The 22,118-nt window shown below is 41.7% G+C and overlaps 2 protein-coding genes and 1 long non-coding RNA gene across 3 annotated transcripts in view; all 3 read right to left on the bottom strand.

Annotated features, from left to right (window-relative positions):
• LOC110064411 (uncharacterized) overlaps positions 1–22,118 on the bottom strand; it is a 237,601-nt gene that overhangs the window by 100,602 nt on the left and 114,881 nt on the right. The gene's annotated exons all lie outside the window — the stretch shown is intronic.
• LOC149108303 (uncharacterized) lies at positions 15,567–17,253 on the bottom strand. The gene is made up of 3 exons (XM_089296246.1): positions 16,774–17,253; positions 16,030–16,098; positions 15,567–15,863 (listed from the first exon to the last, which is right to left on the bottom strand). Exons 1-3 carry the CDS (start codon positions 17,057–17,059, stop codon positions 15,667–15,669), a joined length of 552 nt encoding a protein of 183 aa, XP_089152372.1. The 5' UTR covers positions 17,060–17,253; the 3' UTR covers positions 15,567–15,666.
• Positions 18,608–21,686, bottom strand: LOC110044773 (putative serine/threonine-protein kinase DDB_G0280461). The gene is made up of 3 exons (XM_020750356.2): positions 21,575–21,686; positions 20,338–20,557; positions 18,608–19,575 (listed from the first exon to the last, which is right to left on the bottom strand). Exons 1-3 carry the CDS (start codon positions 21,659–21,661, stop codon positions 18,749–18,751), a joined length of 1,134 nt encoding a protein of 377 aa, XP_020606015.2. The 5' UTR covers positions 21,662–21,686; the 3' UTR covers positions 18,608–18,748.

Here is a 22,118-nt window from a genome sequence, read left to right as displayed (position 1 = left end):
CGATGTGCTTTTTATGGGTATGTTGTACTTAAAGTAATTAATGTGTTTCCAACTTTTGGTGTCTATAGATCTTATATATTTTTCCTCCAAGTTTTCAGCTCGTTTTCAAGACACAGGGTTGTTTTTTAGATCAAGATCTGTTGAATTATGTAAATAAAGATTAGTTCGTTGTTAATTAAGGCTGGTTTCCGTTCGATCGCTATGGTCGCTACAAAAACACCTTCAGCGATCGTTGCAGTCGTAGCGATCACATGGAAACTGGTAGTGGTAAGGATCGCTCAAGTTTTTCTGTAGCAATGGCCGTGATCATAACGATCGTGTAGAAACCTGCTCTCACTTGTTTCCCTTACACTGGAAAGAGGCTTCGTTGCGCTTGATGCTTGTTGACAAATGCATTTATTGTACATTGAACTCACTGTCTCTTTTCTGATTGGCCAAAAGCGTACAGTTAATTTTCGAAATCAGCGCCTATGGCGTCATTAAGCTGCAGATTATACAATAATCATGTCAAGGACACTCAAGGTCACGGGTAGTTATGTCATGTATGACCCCACTGCATGATTTCTAAGGGTAATCATGTAAAGTTCTCGCGCTTTGTGTTGCTCGCCGTCAATGAAGAAGCACAAACATGACTCCCATTTTTTTTTCCTGCAATGTATAATAAAACAATTATTAGATTCGGTTTTTGTGATATCCAGAAAAATCAAGGTCTCGGTAAGGGTTATAACCCTTACCTCGACCTTGATTATTCTGGATATCACAAAACCTCATCCAATAATTGTTTAAAATTGCTATGTCTTATTGCAATAAAAGCGAAAACCTATGGGCGTCTCAATCCACCTCCCTCCCTGTACCCCGTTTGGGGGGGGGGGGGGGTGAGGTTGCCTGTACTTCCGAGTGTTAATTTTACAGCTTTGAGTCGACAGGGTGACTGGGTCTGATCTATCCATCTGATCTATGTTTACATTATCGCATTCCTCTGTTTTAAATGTTTGCGAATTCCTTCAATTCCGTTAGGCAAGAACAACATCTGGTGTTACCTTTCTAATTAGGTACTTTGCGATTGCACTTACCATGTGGAACAGCATTAAAATGTATCCAAAATCCCCTCTTTTCTACAGAGGAGTCTGTGTGAAATGTTATCTGTACGTAGTCTCCAGTTAACAGAACGGTGTGCCCAGTCTTCTTTCCACAGTACACAGCAATGGTGAAGTTTTTATCATTGGTTATCTTGAGATAGTCAAAGCTGCACGTGCAAATGAAACAATGTCAGCGGTTGGTTATCTCTTGCTTTCTATGAGTATACTTAGTGTTTTGTGAAAGATCATCAATTAATCGACATGTGCTTATTTAAAATCAATGACAGCGCGTGGATATCATACTATAACTTCCAGTTGGTTCGAAATTTCGCAGTAAACTTGTCCGTGAATATTATTTTTTATTGGAAAGCGAAGATGTTTCCGTTAGCGAACTCGAGGTACGGTAAAGGAAAAATATCCCTGTTTATCGTTCGATACATTTTTTTTCTTCCATGGCACTGGCCGAGAGTTCGGCACGTCACCTTGAAATAACTACCTACAAATAATCTAAATGTGTTTTGCTGCAAATAATATTCTGCTCCTGCTCATGCATAATTGTAACCACGCTCCTGAATGAAAATGGCAAATCGCTTCCCTGGGCTTTAAATTCAGAGGGTGATTTAAATATGAAAACAAACTTGGTGATCGAATGATAAAACAATTATTGAACTCGGTTATCGCAAAATATTGTGATTTGTCAGTGTCTCGCAAATCAATTATTTGCGGATCTCCTCACCACTGACAAATCACGATATTTTGTTCAACCTTGTCCAATAATTGCTAATTATGAGGGTCTGGATGGCGATACTTCTTTGAATATGAACACTTAAAGTATTTACTCTGAACATCAAACAGTTAAATTTTAGGCTTTTTAACATGTAACGGTTAAAAAGTGAGCCGTGACAGTAAATTTGATTGAAATAAAAAGAAAAATTTCTCCAAAAGGTTGGAAATGGGCATGACTCTTCCATACCTGAACTTTTTCCGTCAAATGTAGTTCATTTTGGTGGCTGTTAACACACTGAGTAACCAAAGCAAAACTTACTGATTTGAAATTGTTGTGTTAATACTTACATGCAATTGCTATGATCTTCCACCTCAAAGTCAACGAAGGTCATGTTCATCGTCATGTTGCGTGGAATGGGAACATGATATTGACATTCTGTATAATTAGGATAGTTATCAGGGTATCCAGGACTTTTCAATGTGTTGTTTATTACTGCTGAATCACACCCTAAAAAAGCAAAAGAATATTAGTGATGGACCAATAAGTTATCGCTGGGAGTGGCCGAGATCGCATGAATTTTAGCTGCTCAATTATTCCCCCCTTCCAGCCCTGTACCTTTTTTATGCTACTTCGGAATTTTTTCCTCTCCGCGTCCGCTTTGCTGGATAGTCTTTATACTGTGACGCACCTGGTCGATATTGGGGATTTGTCCGACCCATAGTATAGCAAACAAATTTACAGTAATTCTGACAGCTGCTTTGCTGATATAAATCATAAAGTAGGTTTCTTTTAAAAAAGCTTTCCTTATTTTCTTCATAAATTATTTGTCGAGTGCGCATGCGGTGGCTTTCCGAAAAGCGAGAAGGTGTGAAGATGCTAATAACTTCAGTAAACGTTTGACAAAGTACTCTAAAATGTCTAGATTGCCGACTTAGTAATGTGTAGAACGAAAAGCGACTTCCAGTTCAAAAGTCGCGATAATCGTTTTCTCATTGAGGAAAGTAATAGCTATGAAGACCTTCTCGAGGTAAACAAGAACCGTTACCCGAATGTAAGGGACTGTACTGAGTTTGCGAAGTGTAAAACGGTTTTGCAGTTATCATGGTATCAAGAAGAGAATGTCAGTTGCGGATGGAGCAGTCGTGATCGCAGCACAAGGCGCCATATCGGAGGAAAGACTATGTTCCAAATCGATCATTTAAAACCTTTGTACCTTTTTGATGTTATAGTAGGACCTAAATAGCCATTTCATTCCGTGATTTGTGATAGTGAACCCATAACCGTAATTTCGTTTCCTTGCCATTATAGATTTAGTGGTATGAAGGCTTTTACAAAGACTTCATCAAGGATATTTTCTAAGGCAGCCATCTTGTTCATTATTCCCATCAAAACCTTTTTTTTTTTTTTTTTTATAGCGACAGGAAGTGCCAACATTCTCCCGGCTCTGGTAAAATACGGAAGCGACAAAAACACAGAAACGAAAAACGAGAATCGAAGTTCCAATTTCGTTTTTCAATGTCTTACAAAAACGAAAGACGAAAAATGGAAATGAAAATTAGAGTTCTGCTGTCCAAAAAAAGTTGTGGGAAAACGGAAAACGAAAATAGAAGTTCGAATTACATTTTCATGGTGGAAGGAAAACGGAAAGCGAAAATGGAATTTGGAATTCCGTTTTCCCATGTCGTAGGGAAACGGTTGGCACTAAGGTACACGCGTTATAAAGTACAAGGAAAGCCATATTTTTGCAAAATTTGTCCCTGTGCTAACGACATTGTGTATGCTTGGTTTAAAGATTTTAAACCTTTCTGTACGTATTTATGAGCGTTGTTTAAATTTTCATGGGTAAAGGCACCAGTCGCCTGCGGAGTATTGTATCCTCACGATAAGCTCCTACTTCTTTTAAAGTTACAGACATCAGCAGACAAAATATGGTTAATTAATTTCTATATATCCGAGTAAAAAGCAAACAAAGCATTTCCGCACATACCTTTGAGTCTAATAGCGCTAAAATTCATGAGGAATCCTTTCCCTTGATTTTTGCTGTCCGAGTGGAAAGTTATAACAACTTTGGCTCCGGTGACCACCACTGGCCAATGGCGCGTACCAGTCGTACCACATAACGTAGCAAACTCTTGATTGATCTCGTTAGTAATTTTCAGAATGTCAAACCTACGAATGAATACGAACCAGTGTTCATACATGTCACGTAACAAACATTTAGTGCGCAATTGCGAAATTCACCTGCTACCTACCAAAGCATTTAATTGAAACGAGTTGCGTTATCAGAGTCTGCTTCGCAGCTGTCGTTTGGGGTTGTCACGCGTTAAAGAAGATATAAATATGTACATAAAACGCTTACTTTCTAGAAACGACACAGCTACAGTAGGTGTAAAATGTGAATTTTCGATGATTGGGCCGATATTAAGCCCCTGTGTGACAAAAAATGTCTCAAAACGTGTTTGCGTGTTCTCAAATGTAAGCTGTAAGTCACAGTTCGGGGGGTTGATTTAGACTAAAGCGGGAGGGTCAGATGTTGCAGTAGCGAACTGACGGCAAAGTGTACAGATGCCAATAGTTTTCACTATTTCATTAAAAGTTTTTTTTCTGTGTCAACAAAAGTAAATGAATTACGTGTGGTTGTAAATCGTCCACTTGGAAGCAATTGAGGTGATAGATGATCCGTAGGTAAATAGGTCCACAACGTCTTAAACTATATTACTGCATAGAAATCGATATTGTTTTCACGAAGTTAAAGTTATTTCCACATTATATCTTTATTGGTTCTAGGAGTATGTCGAAAAACTTGTGAAAATATGATTCTATGTCCATATGTCCATATGCATGGTCGTATGTCAAAATTTGTCAAAGTAAAATGCAACAAAACATAAAAATTTGGTCCATGATATCCACGAGATCTGTGTTCGAGCCTAGCGGTCCATCAGACCATCGCTTCTCTCCGCTTTTCGTAGGACGAAGTGGTCAGTAGTGTTTATATTACCCCACCTGGATGGGATGTATGTCCATCTCCGGGTTACACCCCCCTACTTCCCCCCCCCCCCCCCCAAGAAAAACATTTGCTCGTCGGTACCCAGTTTTTGGGGACTTTAATATACGCTACGGCGAGGTGCTACTACGACTACTTTGGCCGTGAGGGACTAGGCTGACAACGGTGTTTTACCCGCGAAACTCAAATGATTAAGATTTTGCTGTACGGCAACGGTATGTGCAGTCTCTACGTGTCTTTACAAAAATGACTACTTTCAAGGAAACCAGAGATTATTCTACTTTCATACGAAATAGGCTTGATTAATGACAATGATTTCCTTCTCCTGTATCCGTCTTACATCTCCCAGAACTCAGATTTGCCTTTTGGAACTTGATAGAACCGCCTGTAATTCCAACCACAAAACAAAATATAAACTCTGATATAAAAAAGCTCGATTTCAACACGGACAGGTTGTTCGTACAACGATTACGTGATAAGCCCGAAAATACAAAACTTTCGATTATAATAAACTACATTTTGAACAGTAATAAACAATTATAGCTCAGATTAGAACATACGAAGCTTTCTTATCTACGGCTGTTCGGCCCGATACTAATATGACTGAATTGATCATCTCGCGATAGGTGTTAAAGTCGTTCAAATTTTCTGTACAAATGACAAAGAAACGATGATCTTAGAACTGATTTTTATGATTGAGAACTTTATCTTCAAACTAGGCTGTTCAAAAAGTGAAAAAAAAGCGTTAAAATGAGAAGTAAACAGCAGGCTTATCCTCACGTAGTGAAGAGTACATGAAACCAGGCACTTTCCCGTACCGGAAGTGATCTTTACTATCTGCCGCCGTACTACAGGCTAGCCGTACCATATCTTAAAGTCCCTATTGTATTTGCCTGTACCTACTTGTACAGAGACACCGAGTGTCTTGCGCAAGTACATAATACCATCGGAGTCCATGCAACGCACTAAACATTACACCAACAAGTCTCCGAAATGCAGAGATTCAGCTATAATGTTTCTTATGCTTTCCCGTCATCTAGTAATTCCACCAGAATTCGTACTAGTTGCTTACCCACATGAGGACCATTCACCTTCCAAGTCGACAACGGGAAAGGAAATTTTCATGTGTGTGCCTTTTGGAATAGGAAGGGAATAATTACAGTCCATGTTGCTTGGGTAGTTGCTGGGATATCCAGGGCTTGTCAGTGAGTTGTTAACGATAGAACCGCATCCTATTAAAACAACAAGTACATTTTTCAAGTTTAGTGGAGTTAGCTTCGTACTTCTAGCAAAAGAAAGCGCAATTGTATGATTTTCAGGACTTTCCTTTTCGCACACGCGATTTACTGTATGCGGCGTTCAGGCAAACACATATTATGTGATTCTTTCAATATACAGAACGGCAAAAATTACGCCATGTTCTCAATATGTGAATACTACTTTGATATGCGAAATAACATTAACATATATAGACGCTCTATCTCGCCGATGTTCAGCGGCGAGGTAATTCTGTCTGTATATTAAAGGAACCAAAATCTCGCCGATGTTCAGCGGCGAGGTAGTTCTGTCTGTATAATAAAGGAACCAAAATCTCGCCGATGTTCAGCGACGAGGTAATTCTGTCTGTATAATAAGGAACCAAAATCTCGCCGGTGTTCAGCGGCGAGGTAATTCTGTCTGTATAATAAGGAACCAAAATCTCGCCGATGTTCAGCGGCGAGGTAATTCTGTCTGTATAATGAAGGGACCAAAATCTCGCCGATGTTCAGCGGCGAGGTAGTTCTGTCTGTATATTAAAGGAACCAAAATCTCGCCGATGTTCAGCGGCGAGGTAATTCTGTCTGTATATTAAAGGAACCAAAATCTCGCCGATGTTCAGCGGCGAGGTAATTCTGTCTGTATATTAAAGGAACCAAAATCTCGCCGATGTTCAGCGGCGAGGTAATTCTGTCTGTATAATAAAGGAACCAAAATCTCGCCGATGTTCAGCGGCGAGCTAGTTCTGTCTGTATAATAAAGGAACCAAAATCTCGCCGATGTTCAGCGGCGAGGTAGTTCTGTCTGTATATTAAAGGAACCAAAATCTCGCCGATGTTCAGCGGCGAGGTAGTTCTGTCTGTATAATAAAGGAACCAAAATCTCGCCGATGTTCAGCGGCGAGTTAGTTCTGTCTGTATAATAAAGGAACCAAAATCTCGCCGATGTTCAGCGGCGAGGTAATTCTGTCTGTATAATAAGGAACCAAAATCTCGCCGATGTTCAGCGGCGAGGTAGTTCTGTCTGTATATTAAAGGAACCAAAATCTCGCCGATGTTCAGCGGCGAGCTAGTTCTGTCTGTATATTAAAGGAACCAAAATCTCGCCGATGTTCAGCGGCGAGGTAATTCTGTCTGTATATTAAAGGAACCAAAATCTCGCCGATGTTCAGCGGCGAGGTAATTCTGTCTGTATATTAAAGGAACCAAAATCTCGCCGATGCTCAGCGGCGAGGTAATTCTGTCTGTATATTAAAGGAACCAAAATCTCGCCGATGTTCAGCGGCGAGGTAATTCTGTCTGTATAATAAGGAACCAAAATCTCGCCGATGTTCAGCGGCGAGGTAGTTCTGTCTGTATAATAAAGGAACCAAAATCTCGCCGATGTTCAGCGGCGAGGTAATTCTGTCTGTATAATAAGGAACCAAAATCTCGCCGATGTTCAGCGGCGAGGTAGCTCTGTCTGTATAATAAAGGAACCAAAATCTCGCCGATGTTCAGCGGCGAGGTAATTCTGTCTGTATAATAAGGAACCAAAATCTCGCCGATGTTCAGCGGCGAGGTAGCTCTGTCTGTATAATAAAGGAACCAAAATCTCGCCGATGTTCAGCGGCGAGGTAGTTCTGTCTGTATATTAAAGGAACCAAAATCTCGCCGATGTTCAGCGGCGAGGTAGTTCTGTCTGTATAATAAAGGAACCAAAATCTCGCCGATGTTCAGCGGCGAGGTAATTCTGTCTGTATAATAAGGAACCAAAATCTCGCCGATGTTCAGCGGCGAGGTAGCTCTGTCTGTATAATGAAGGGACCAAAATCTCGCCGATGTTCAGCGGCGAGGTAGTTCTGTCTGTATATTAAAGGAACCAAAATCTCGCCGATGTTCAGCGGCGAGGTAGTTCTGTCTGTATATTAAAGGAACCAAAATCTCGCCGATGTTCAGCGGCGAGGTAGTTCTGTCTGTATAATAAAGGAACCAAAATCTCGCCGATGTTCAGCGGCGAGGTAATTCTGTCTGTATAATAAGGAACCAAAATCTCGCCGATGTTCAGCGGCGAGGTAGCTCTGTCTGTATAATAAAGGAACCAAAATCTCGCCGATGTTCAGCGGCGAGGTACTTCTGTCTGTATATTAAAGGAACCAAAATCTCGCCGATGTTCAGCGGCGAGCTAGTTCTGTCTGTATAATAAGGAAACAAAATCTCGCCGATGTTCAGCGGCGAGGTAATTCTGTCTGTATAATAAGGAACCAAAATCTCGCCGATGTTCAGCGGCGAGGTAGTTCTGTCTGTATATTAAAGGAACCAAAATCTCGCCGATGTTCAGCGGCGAGGTAATTCTGTCTGTATATTAAAGGAACCAAAATCTCGCCGATGTTCAGCGGCGAGGTAATTCTGTCTGTATATTAAAGGAACCAAAATCTCGCCGATGTTCAGCGGCGAGGTAATTCTGTCTGTATATTAAAGGAACCAAAATCTCGCCGATGTTCAGCGGCGAGGTAATTCTGTCTGTATAATAAGGAACCAAAATCTCGCCGATGTTCAGCGGCGAGGTAGCTCTGTCTGTATAATAAAGGAACCAAAATCTCGCCGATGTTCAGCGGCGAGGTAGTTCTGTCTGTATATTAAAGGAACCAAAATCTCGCCGATGTTCAGCGGCGAGGTAGTTCTGTCTGTATAATAAAGGAACCAAAATCTCGCCGATGTTCAGCGGCGAGGTAATTCTGTCTGTATAATAAGGAACCAAAATCTCGCCGATGTTCAGCGGCGAGGTAGCTCTGTCTGTATAATGAAGGGACCAAAATCTCGCCGATGTTCAGCGGCGAGGTAGTTCTGTCTGTATATTAAAGGAACCAAAATCTCGCCGATGTTCAGCGGCGAGGTAGTTCTGTCTGTATATTAAAGGAACCAAAATCTCGCCGATGTTCAGCGGCGAGGTAGTTCTGTCTGTATAATAAAGGAACCAAAATCTCGCCGATGTTCAGCGGCGAGGTAATTCTGTCTGTATAATAAGGAACCAAAATCTCGCCGATGTTCAGCGGCGAGGTAGCTCTGTCTGTATAATAAAGGAACCAAAATCTCGCCGATGTTCAGCGGCGAGGTAGTTCTGTCTGTATATTAAAGGAACCAAAATCTCGCCGATGTTCAGCGGCGAGCTAGTTCTGTCTGTATAATAAGGAAACAAAATCTCGCCGATGTTCAGCGGCGAGGTAATTCTGTCTGTATAATAAGGAACCAAAATCTCGCCGATGTTCAGCGGCGAGGTAGCTCTGTCTGTATAATAAAGGAACCAAAATCTCGCCGATGTTCAGCGGCGAGGTAGTTCTGTCTGTATATTAAAGGAACCAAAATCTCGCCGATGTTCAGCGGCGAGGTAGTTCTGTCTGTATAATAAAGGAACCAAAATCTCGCCGATGTTCAGCGGCGAGGTAATTCTGTCTGTATAATAAGGAACCAAAATCTCGCCGATGTTCAGCGGCGAGGTAGCTCTGTCTGTATAATGAAGGGACCAAAATCTCGCCGATGTTCAGCGGCGAGGTAGTTCTGTCTGTATATTAAAGGAACCAAAATCTCGCCGATGTTCAGCGGCGAGGTAGTTCTGTCTGTATATTAAAGGAACCAAAATCTCGCCGATGTTCAGCGGCGAGGTAGTTCTGTCTGTATAATAAAGGAACCAAAATCTCGCCGATGTTCAGCGGCGAGGTAATTCTGTCTGTATAATAAGGAACCAAAATCTCGCCGATGTTCAGCGGCGAGGTAGCTCTGTCTGTATAATAAAGGAACCAAAATCTCGCCGATGTTCAGCGGCGAGGTACTTCTGTCTGTATATTAAAGGAACCAAAATCTCGCCGATGTTCAGCGGCGAGCTAGTTCTGTCTGTATAATAAGGAAACAAAATCTCGCCGATGTTCAGCGGCGAGGTAATTCTGTCTGTATAATAAGGAACCAAAATCTCGCCGATGTTCAGCGGCGAGGTAGTTCTGTCTGTATATTAAAGGAACCAAAATCTCGCCGATGTTCAGCGGCGAGGTAATTCTGTCTGTATATTAAAGGAACCAAAATCTCGCCGATGTTCAGCGGCGAGGTAATTCTGTCTGTATATTAAAGGAACCAAAATCTCGCCGATGTTCAGCGGCGAGGTAATTCTGTCTGTATATTAAAGGAACCAAAATCTCGCCGATGTTCAGCGGCGAGGTAATTCTGTCTGTATAATAAGGAACCAAAATCTCGCCGATGTTCAGCGGCGAGGTAGCTCTGTCTGTATAATAAAGGAACCAAAATCTCGCCGATGTTCAGCGGCGAGGTAGTTCTGTCTGTATATTAAAGGAACCAAAATCTCGCCGATGTTCAGCGGCGAGGTAGTTCTGTCTGTATAATAAAGGAACCAAAATCTCGCCGATGTTCAGCGGCGAGGTAATTCTGTCTGTATAATAAGGAACCAAAATCTCGCCGATGTTCAGCGGCGAGGTAGCTCTGTCTGTATAATGAAGGGACCAAAATCTCGCCGATGTTCAGCGGCGAGGTAGTTCTGTCTGTATATTAAAGGAACCAAAATCTCGCCGATGTTCAGCGGCGAGGTAGTTCTGTCTGTATATTAAAGGAACCAAAATCTCGCCGATGTTCAGCGGCGAGGTAGTTCTGTCTGTATAATAAAGGAACCAAAATCTCGCCGATGTTCAGCGGCGAGGTAATTCTGTCTGTATAATAAGGAACCAAAATCTCGCCGATGTTCAGCGGCGAGGTAGCTCTGTCTGTATAATAAAGGAACCAAAATCTCGCCGATGTTCAGCGGCGAGGTAGTTCTGTCTGTATATTAAAGGAACCAAAATCTCGCCGATGTTCAGCGGCGAGCTAGTTCTGTCTGTATAATAAGGAAACAAAATCTCGCCGATGTTCAGCGGCGAGGTAATTCTGTCTGTATAATAAGGAACCAAAATCTCGCCGATGTTCAGCGGCGAGGTAGTTCTGTCTGTATATTAAAGGAACCAAAATCTCGCCGATGTTCAGCGGCGAGGTAATTCTGTCTGTATATTAAAGGAACCAAAATCTCGCCGATGTTCAGCGGCGAGGTAATTCTGTCTGTATATTAAAGGAACCAAAATCTCGCCGATGTTCAGCGGCGAGGTAATTCTGTCTGTATATTAAAGGAACCAAAATCTCGCCGATGTTCAGCGGCGAGGTAATTCTGTCTGTATAATAAGGAACCAAAATCTCGCCGATGTTCAGCGGCGAGGTAGTTCTGTCTGTATAATAAAGGAACCAAAATCTCGCCGATGTTCAGCGACGAGGTAATTCTGTCTGTATAATAAGGAACCAAAATCTCGCCGGTGTTCAGCGGCGAGGTAATTCTGTCTGTATAATAAGGAACCAAAATCTCGCCGATGTTCAGCGGCGAGGTAATTCTGTCTGTATAATGAAGGGACCAAAATCTCGCCGATGTTCAGCGGCGAGGTAGTTCTGTCTGTATATTAAAGGAACCAAAATCTCGCCGATGTTCAGCGGCGAGGTAATTCTGTCTGTATATTAAAGGAACCAAAATCTCGCCGATGTTCAGCGGCGAGGTAATTCTGTCTGTATATTAAAGGAACCAAAATCTCGCCGATGTTCAGCGGCGAGGTAATTCTGTCTGTATATTAAAGGAACCAAAATCTCGCCGATGCTCAGCGGCGAGGTAATTCTGTCTGTATATTAAAGGAACCAAAATCTCGCCGATGTTCAGCGGCGAGGTAATTCTGTCTGTATAATAAGGAACCAAAATCTCGCCGATGTTCAGCGGCGAGGTAGTTCTGTCTGTATAATAAAGGAACCAAAATCTCGCCGATGTTCAGCGGCGAGGTAATTCTGTCTGTATAATAAGGAACCAAAATCTCGCCGATGTTCAGCGGCGAGGTAGCTCTGTCTGTATAATAAAGGAACCAAAATCTCGCCGATGTTCAGCGGCGAGGTAATTCTGTCTGTATAATAAGGAACCAAAATCTCGCCGATGTTCAGCGGCGAGGTAGCTCTGTCTGTATAATAAAGGAACCAAAATCTCGCCGATGTTCAGCGGCGAGGTAGTTCTGTCTGTATATTAAAGGAACCAAAATCTCGCCGATGTTCAGCGGCGAGGTAGTTCTGTCTGTATAATAAAGGAACCAAAATCTCGCCGATGTTCAGCGGCGAGGTAATTCTGTCTGTATAATAAGGAACCAAAATCTCGCCGATGTTCAGCGGCGAGGTAGCTCTGTCTGTATAATGAAGGGACCAAAATCTCGCCGATGTTCAGCGGCGAGGTAGTTCTGTCTGTATATTAAAGGAACCAAAATCTCGCCGATGTTCAGCGGCGAGGTAGTTCTGTCTGTATATTAAAGGAACCAAAATCTCGCCGATGTTCAGCGGCGAGGTAGTTCTGTCTGTATAATAAAGGAACCAAAATCTCGCCGATGTTCAGCGGCGAGGTAATTCTGTCTGTATAATAAGGAACCAAAATCTCGCCGATGTTCAGCGGCGAGGTAGCTCTGTCTGTATAATAAAGGAACCAAAATCTCGCCGATGTTCAGCGGCGAGGTAGTTCTGTCTGTATATTAAAGGAACCAAAATCTCGCCGATGTTCAGCGGCGAGCTAGTTCTGTCTGTATAATAAGGAAACAAAATCTCGCCGATGTTCAGCGGCGAGGTAGTTCTGTCTGTATAATAAGGAACCAAAATCTCGCCGATGTTCAGCGGCGAGGTAGTTCTGTCTGTATATTAAAGGAACCAAAATCTCGCCGATGTTCAGCGGCGAGGTAATTCTGTCTGTATATTAAAGGAACCAAAATCTCGCCGATGTTCAGCGGCGAGGTAATTCTGTCTGTATAATAAGGAACCAAAATCTCGCCGATGTTCAGCGGCGAGGTAGTTCTGTCTGTATAATAAAGGAACCAAAATCTCGCCGATGTTCAGCGACGAGGTAATTCTGTCTGTATAATAAGGAACCAAAATCTCGCCGATGTTCAGCGGCGAGGTAATTCTGTCTGTATAATAAGGAACCAAAATCTCGCCGATGTTCAGCGGCGAGGTAATTCTGTCTGTATAATGAAGGGACCAAAATCTCGCCGATGTTCAGCGGCGAGGTAGTTCTGTCTGTATATTAAAGGAACCAAAATCTCGCCGATGTTCAGCGGCGAGGTAGTTCTGTCTGTATATTAAAGGAACCAAAATCTCGCCGATGTTCAGCGGCGAGGTAATTCTGTCTGTATATTAAAGGAACCAAAATCTCGCCGATGTTCAGCGGCGAGGTAATTCTGTCTGTATAATAAGGAACCAAAATCTCGCCGATGTTCAGCGGCGAGGTAGTTCTGTCTGTATAATAAAGGAACCAAAATCTCGCCGATGTTCAGCGACGAGGTAATTCTGTCTGTATAATAAGGAACCAAAATCTCGCCGATGTTCAGCGGCGAGGTAGTTCTGTCTGTATATTAAAGGAACCAAAATCTCGCCGATGTTCAGCGGCGAGGTAATTCTGTCTGTATATTAAAGGAACCAAAATCTCGCCGATGTTCAGCGGCGAGGTAATTCTGTCTGTATATTAAAGGAACCAAAATCTCGCCGATGTTCAGCGGCGAGGTAATTCTGTCTGTATATTAAAGGAACCAAAATCTCGCCGATGTTCAGCGGCGAGGTAATTCTGTCTGTATAATAAGGAACCAAAATCTCGCCGATGTTCAGCGGCGAGGTAGTTCTGTCTGTATAATAAAGGAACCAAAATCTCGCCGATGTTCAGCGACGAGGTAATTCTGTCTGTATAATAAGGAACCAAAATCTCGCCGATGTTCAGCGGCGAGGTAATTCTGTCTGTATAATAAGGAACCAAAATCTCGCCGATGTTCAGCGGCGAGGTAATTCTGTCTGTATAATGAAGGGACCAAAATCTCGCCGATGTTCAGCGGCGAGGTAGTTCTGTCTGTATATTAAAGGAACCAAAATCTCGCCGATGTTCAGCGGCGAGGTAGTTCTGTCTGTATATTAAAGGAACCAAAATCTCGCCGATGTTCAGCGGCGAGGTAGTTCTGTCTGTATAATAAAGGAACCAAAATCTCGCCGATGTTCAGCGGCGAGGTAGTTCTGTCTGTATAATAAGGAACCAAAATCTCGCCGATGTTCAGCGGCGAGGTAGCTCTGTCTGTATAATAAAGGAACCAAAATCTCGCCGATGTTCAGCGGCGAGGTAGTTCTGTCTGTATATTAAAGGAACCAAAATCTCGCCGATGTTCAGCGGCGAGCTAGTTCTGTCTGTATAATAAAGGAACCAAAATCTCGCCGATGTTCAGCGGCGAGGTAATTCTGTCTGTATAATAAGGAACCAAAATCTCGCCGATGTTCAGCGGCGAGGTAGCTCTGTCTGTATAATGAAGGGACCAAAATCTCGCCGATGTTCAGCGGCGAGGTAGTTCTGTCTGTATATTAAAGGAACCAAAATCTCGCCGATGTTCAGCGGCGAGGTAATTCTGTCTGTATAATAAGGAACCAAAATCTCGCCGATGTTCAGCGGCGAGGTAGTTCTGTCTGTATATTAAAGGAACCAAAATCTCGCCGATGTTCAGCGGCGAGGTAGTTCTGTCTGTATATTAAAGGAACCAAAATCTCGCCGATGTTCAGCGGCGAGGTAGTTCTGTCTGTATAATAAAGGAACCAAAATCTCGCCGATGTTCAGCGGCGAGGTAATTCTGTCTGTATAATAAGGAACCAAAATCTCGCCGATGTTCAGCGGCGAGGTAGCTCTGTCTGTATAATAAAGGAACCAAAATCTCGCCGATGTTCAGCGGCGAGGTAGTTCTGTCTGTATATTAAAGGAACCAAAATCTCGCCGATGTTCAGCGGCGAGCTAGTTCTGTCTGTATAATAAGGAAACAAAATCTCGCCGATGTTCAGCAGCGAGGTAATTCTGTCTGTATAATAAGGAACCAAAATCTCGCCGATGTTCAGCGGCGAGCTAGTTCTGTCTGTATATTAAAGGAACCAAAATCTCGCCGATGTTCAGCGGCGAGGTAATTCTGTCTGTATATTAAAGGAACCAAAATCTCGCCGATGTTCAGCGGCAAGGAAATTCTGTGTGTATTAAAGGGACGGAAATCTCGCTGATGATGATGATGATGGTGATCGGCGGCTAGGTTAATGATCCTCGCCGAGATGAATGAAGAAGTACTCTACAGCAATTCTAAACATATCTTTGTTGCTTTTGCGATCACATAGTGTAAGATGAGGATGCTGTGTGTTTATATTCCGGACGGTAATTTTTAAATTTTGAAAATCACTTACTATCGGAACTTGAAGTCTAGTAGCTGTAGTTTGTAAAAAAAAATATCCCGTTGCGTTTGCATACGTCGCTTTCATTACGTTTTCCCATCCTACGTACCCTTGTCACTCTTGCCAATCTCGCAACAGTTAGTCTCTCTATGCAGTTCGAGTACTCGCCGTTCTTACAATTCGAGTGCCAGAAAGTGATATTTCCCTTTATGATTTAATTTAATCAAAAAAACGAAGGTATATGGATCTATTGTTCTATCTTTAATCTCTGAATTTTACATAGGTCATGGCCTCTTGAACTAAATTTTTATTAAGCGAATAGTACGCATACTCCATCAGTTATTACTCAAACAGTCGCACGTCCTTCTCATCTACAGACTGCAACCATTCCTGGTCACCGTCTTCATAATTTACTAAATAGCCCTTCGATCTGTTCCATGCCGCGATGGTGCCCTTTATCCAGCCGAGATAGTCAGTGGAGCCATCCAAATTTACTCGGTTGTATTCTACCTCGAGTCTTGCTCCAATAAGGGCATTACCTGTGGAATGAAGTACATGAATGACTTCCACTACATGACATCCTCTTCAGTCATAGTTAATTTCTCTTGTAATCAAAATGAAAACAAAAGCGGGCTTTTTTCTTTTATGATATAAGCTTGCAACAATGGAATCAGTCAAATATCATAGACCAAAATTATTTTGTACCTTGTCTCTTTTTACTATGTTTTCCGTAGTTGTAGGCACGTTGCAACTGGCGTCTTTTATCCGGTGGACCTAAAAGATTTTAACCAGTTGTTAACTATATATAGTACGGGGAAATGAGTTTAGGTGGAGCCCTGTTCGTTCTCTACCCTTTCAGTTGTTTAGGATGACTTCAAACATTGACTACATCCATAATAGTTATAGTAGCACTGCGCCTAACTTGTCCTCTACTGCATTACCTTAATTGTCAAAGAATCTGAGTATTGCTGCTGCCTTGAGTAGACAGGACGCAGGTCTTGCGCCAGGGGCGCTTAACATGTTATTTTGAATATAGGTTAAAAATTTCCTTACTGAGGGGAATGGAATTGAAAGCTGCTGTAGAATTTTCATCAAATGTTGGGAAGGCTTGGGTTAAAACAAAGTAATCGTCCCTAGCAGTTATATAAAGCAAATGGTGTTCATAACACCGATTGTTCCGGTGAAATCTAGAAAAGTGATACGTCGAAGGTAATAGGTTGCATTTCCCAAAGCCCTTGAACAAAGATGCGGGCCAGGTCCCGCACCCGTACCCCTAGAACGAGCTTCATATGTGATAACAATAATGCATGGTCTCACATTATCCGTCAGTATTATCATCTCGCAAAACTTTCAGAAAAATACTATGGTCGAGGAATTTAAGAAGGCTCGACAATTGAGTAATCCCAATTGATATCACTAAAAACTTTTAATTTTTGGAGAATTCCCTACCGTCTTCTTTAGGAGCATGATATCTTCGTTTCGTTCTGCGATTATCGTTTCGCCTCCCTCTTGCTTCTTCAGAGTTGTCACGATAAGACAGCGAAACATTCTTTCCTGCTGCTACAACTTTGGCTGCCTGCACTCTGTCTTCCCGATATATGTTCTGCGGTAAGGGTGCGAGACTGTTTCCTTTTTCTGGAATTGATTGCTTATTAATACTTTCTACCGGGTTGTTTGTGTTTGGTCCTTTCTCCCAGGTTTCCTCAGAGAGTAAGGTGTAGGCTTTTGTGAACATTCCTAGACACAGTAGTAATGACGTAAACGAAAATGCACAAATCGTTTTTAAAATTTCCTAATAATCCGAATTAATTTCATTACATTTTTAGTCGTCAGGTAAATTCATTGTACTCGCGACCACTTTTGAGTTAGTTTAAGGAAACTAAATTGCTATACAAAGAATATTCTCCGATATTAAACATTCTAAAAAATTAAGAAATACAACTCTAAATTTAAGTGTGGCCCAAAACTAGCCTAATTAAATTGCATATTAAAATTGACACTAAAAATTATGAAATAAGATTTAAATACGGCCCAAAGCTAACCTAATTAAATTGCATACATGTCACTCACGAGTTACACCTTAGTTAAAATTGACACAGATGATCTGATAGCTAGGATTTAAATCTGCTTAATGAGAGTGCATGCATAATGTTCGATGGAATATCATTCCAGTCAGTTATGTAGCGAGATGACCGCGAGTCCATTATTTTAGCAGACCAAAGCAGCACATTTAGTCTAGCATTTAAATTGGTTTTACTTTCAGCTGCTTTACTTTACTTTACTTTACTTCATTTTGCTTTACATCTGTAATGCTTCATTTTCCTAACAAATGATGAAAGTGCGTTGAGGTGCGATGTTCAGTAGTCGGGGTTACTTTGTGGCACGCGAAGGTATATTGAATGGTTAAAAAAAAAAAAATTAAGCGCTGTTAACCAGGAACTGAAACGTTTTGATCGTATGTTCAGTGAATAAAACTGTTTGTGATAGTACATGTCTGAAAGGGAGCTGTAATCAAAAAGTAATGCTCACTCAAATGATTCATCCTCTTCCACCACCTTGACCACGATTTTAGACTACGCCACGCATCATTAGTCGTATCAGCTGGTACTTTGAAGTCGGGGATAATTTGTTCTCCTTCTGACAGAGGTTTCTCCCCAGCTAGGATCTCGAAGAGATGAAGAACATTTTTCTTCTCTGGTTCTTCGGGTATCCTGGCGGCGACCTGCCTAAAGACCGATTTTTCGTTTACAGAAGAGCAAACAAGCTTCTCAACCCGTTGTACTGATCGTATCCAGTGTACCTATGGTGGTAGAGAAAAATTACCATATTTCGATATGACAAGTCAGCATTATGCAAGCAGAACCTTTCATTCAGCAACCACGCTAATTTCCAAGGGATCATGCCTAAAATGATTATAATAGAAAGAACACCTATTCTGGAAATTAGCGCGGAATATCTTCAATATTTGAATGCTGATGAGGCTGCATACCGCGTTGCCCGAGTTTGATTGTTTGCTATCCGATATTCCACTTAACCATACCCGAATTCGCACCTACCCAATCCGAGAAGCCGACGCGTCTGTCTCGTGTCCCGGTATAAATTCCCTCACCTCATATGGCTACGATACAATGGCCGAATTTGTTAACGGTAGTTACCTAATCGTACCTTTTTAGTACGCCATAGTTTGGGCTGAATTACGCATAACCAAAATACAAACCATGGCTCGACTAAACTCATCTAATATGCCGCCGAGGCAAAACATATTTTTATTATTTCACAAATTTGCACCGAATACCGTGGTTTGATAGAAATTGGAAGAAGGTGCGACCATAAATTAACAATATACAATTCGTTGTTCGTTTACGGTTTATAAGATGCAGTGGCAGCGAGCAAGTTAACAACACAAACATTGGTTTTTTGATGGTTAAGATGATGGTAAAGATGACGTATATGCCGTTGCCAAGGCAACATGAATATCGCATAACCCTTGCCACGGATGAGGTTTCGATGGATGAGCCAGTTCGTAAAGGAATAGCGAGAAACTATACACATCGGATGCCTGGGTGTGCTTTGCACCAGGTCTTGCTATTTCCGGCGCGATGTATGGAACAGTGCCGACTAATCGGCGGATGTTCTCTTTTTTCACATTTCTCCCTTGGGAGGGCTGCGACGAGGTCATCGTTAATGTTGTTTGCTTGTGTTGATACACTGCTTCCCCAAAATCGCCGATCTTTATAATCCATTCCGAGTTATCTGGTCCCCCAGAGATGAAGAAGTTGGCTGCTTTTACATCCCTGTGGATGATATTTTTTGAATGTAAGTATGATAATCCTTTAGCTCCGCTATGGGCAATATGGAGACGGATCTTCCAAGTAATGTTGTCCTCCATCTCATCGAGCAACATCCTTACGTCATATACAGGTATCACTTCTCCATCGATGGTTACCCTCTTTTCCATCAATTCATATGCAAGCATGTACCTGGATTTCTCTATGCCATAGAATTTTACGACATTTTGGTGATCAAGCTGTTTAAAGAGTTCTACTTCCTTTTGTATAGAACGTTTGGTACCTCTCGTGACCGCGACAGCTGACTCTTTAAGAGCAATCGGAATGTCATTGTATTTCCCGAAGGAAACCAAAGAGCCCTTGTACATTTTACAAGTTGCACCAACCGCGAAATGTTTCTCGTCAACTTTCACTTGGTCCTGAGCGAGGAAAATGTCTTCACCTCCTCCCCTTAGCTTAATACCTATGAACAAATATAGACATATTTCGGACGCCTTTACATTGGGGTTTAAAGCGTGACATATTTAATAAAATAATTGGCTAGATGGACTTCTTTCCTGACCGTTAACACGTTATTTCATGAACAGCAACACCAAACCTGTTGGGCAATTGAAAGCTAATATTTTGGCCTGCAAATGCAGGAAAATGCTTGATATTTTATTTTTAAATTTTGTCAACATTAATTTTTTGTTATCACCTGGAACATGGTCCACATTATAAAAATATCAAGTTGAGGATTAAACCTAGAAATATCCACTCTCATGGAGGTTCTAAGTGAGCGATGTTTCCTCGAAGTTTTGCCTTGGAGACACAATGCATAAAGAAATATTATGTGGCTGAAACTGGTTTGAAACTGGCATCCAACTGTATCTCTTTTAAGGCTGGTTTTCACTAGCGACGGAGTCGAAGTCAGAGTCGTAAGAGAGCTTACGACTGTGAAAATCGAAAATCGGAGTCGTAAGCGGAGTCACAAGCTCGCCGAAACCGGAGTTGGAAGAGTCAAAACGATTCCATTTCTTACGATTCCGTCTACGACTTGTTTTGTTTGTACATCTACGAGCCCTTTCGATCAATTTTTCGTATCAAATACAAACTCTAGGCAGTTGAGTTAATTGTGGGGGGGGGAGGGGGGGGGAGTGCGCTATTTTCAGCATCACTTGCCGTACACACTTTGTATATGTATGATGGCCATTACATGGAAGGTTTATGTTATAAATGGTCCTACCTGGAGGGCATAGCGGCTGCTTTGGCGGGCGAAAAGCGCCAGGAATTTCACCCCGAGCGTTTGGAGAAAACAGCTTACATGTTTTCTTCGCCATTTCTTTCGTAGGATGCGCAACATCAACTTTTGAACCTAGCCACCTGGCCCAGCTGATAAGTTCATCCAAATGGTCGGTGTTTGTTTGCCGAAGTGCCCTGTTTAGGCTTCTTCCTTTCTTCGTAACCTGAAATTTTTTAAATAAAATTCAATAAAGATGATATAGCAAACAACTAAATGGACTCCTTCAGACACTAATTCAACGAATGAGTGAATTATTGTCTAAAAGTACGTGGTCGGTCTTTCTTGAAAAAAAAAATGAGCGAGATCTAAAAAAAAAAATTGTTTAGTTATTAGAAAAAAGTAAATTTTGGTTTGATACTTGCCTCTTTTTTAATTGTAGCCTTTTGTGCGACGTGTGTTGGGTCTGTTGAGACTGCATCAACCTAGCAACGTTTAACAAAGAGCTTAGTTATTCATGGTATCTTAACCTACACGATTTGTCACAGAAGTTAATGACAAATTAGAGCGATCTCGACTTTAGTGCTGAGACGGCTTTCTTTCGTTGGAACTTCTTTGCTGGATCTTAAGAAAGTCCCTACACTCAAATTGATTTTACAATTCCTTTACGTTATTCTAAACTACGCTTAAATAAGTAAGATTCAACTTAATATTCCCCACTTGTCATTCACCTCCTTGATCCTTGCACGAATTAGATATACTTGTCAATGAACAGAACTCAGTGCACCGATCACATGACTGGTATGTTAGAATCGCGAAGTTTCCCTCCGCTCTTCTATTTTTTTTCGTCTTCTCTTTTCGCACTTCTGGTGTGTCCATCTATCATTCGCTCGTTCGTTCGTTTCTTATTGTAAATTTGTAAAATCTCTCAGTCATTTCATCTCCTTTTGATCACATATGCATTAAAACAGAACTCCATATAATATATGAAAGGATAAACACCAATGTAAACCAATAACATACCGGTTGGTGAATAACACCTTAAATTCATCATGATTGGTGACATTTTCCTCGAGGACGGGGAATTTGCCTTCTCTTTAACGGGGCATTTTTTACTCCCATCCATGAACATTTGACCCACTTATTTTCCACCACCTTGGAGAATTCCGTTTTTTACTTACTGCTCCTCAGGTGGGAATGGCACTACTGGAATTGAGTGATGTACAAACCAGGTGTGTCATACCTTAAGATCCAAACCAGGCGGTAAGGCGTTAATCCAAGAGCGAACTGGAGTACGAGGATCAAATCCGCCCTTCGTTTGTTTCGGCATTTTCCTGGTAACCCCGCTACTACGTTGACTTATTTAAACGGTGTAAAAAAGAAATATTATAATTGTGTTCATTGCCTCACTCTCAAATCTGTTAGGTACTTTTAAAGAAATTTTTTTTTTCAATAATTTTTTTGTTGTTCTCGATTGCATTGGGGGGTGGGGTGGGGGGCGGGGGGGGTGCAACTGAGAGCGATCACTTGATACACAACTTCGTTCCAAGACCCCACACATCCCTATCATATTTTAACGATTACCTAAATGCTGGGTCGGAATAAAGTCGGGAGTAAAACCATTCTACTACCCGAGTCAGTGATGACCTCGCACCAGGAAGAAAAGACGCCATTTTTTACCATGCTCTAAATGGGGGGAAAAGGTCTTAATTTCTAAATTTCACTAACATATTTGGTTGTCGCTTATGATAAGTTCGCCTACAAATACAGCCGTCTACATCAAATCA

The sequence above is a fragment of the Orbicella faveolata genome, unplaced genomic scaffold, assembly GCF_042242905.1.
Source record: "Orbicella faveolata isolate gen_17 unplaced genomic scaffold, um_ofav_v1 contig_26, whole genome shotgun sequence".
NCBI classification, from domain to species: domain Eukaryota; kingdom Metazoa; phylum Cnidaria; class Anthozoa; order Scleractinia; family Merulinidae; genus Orbicella; species Orbicella faveolata.
This window is presented reverse-complemented; position numbering and strand designations above follow the sequence as displayed.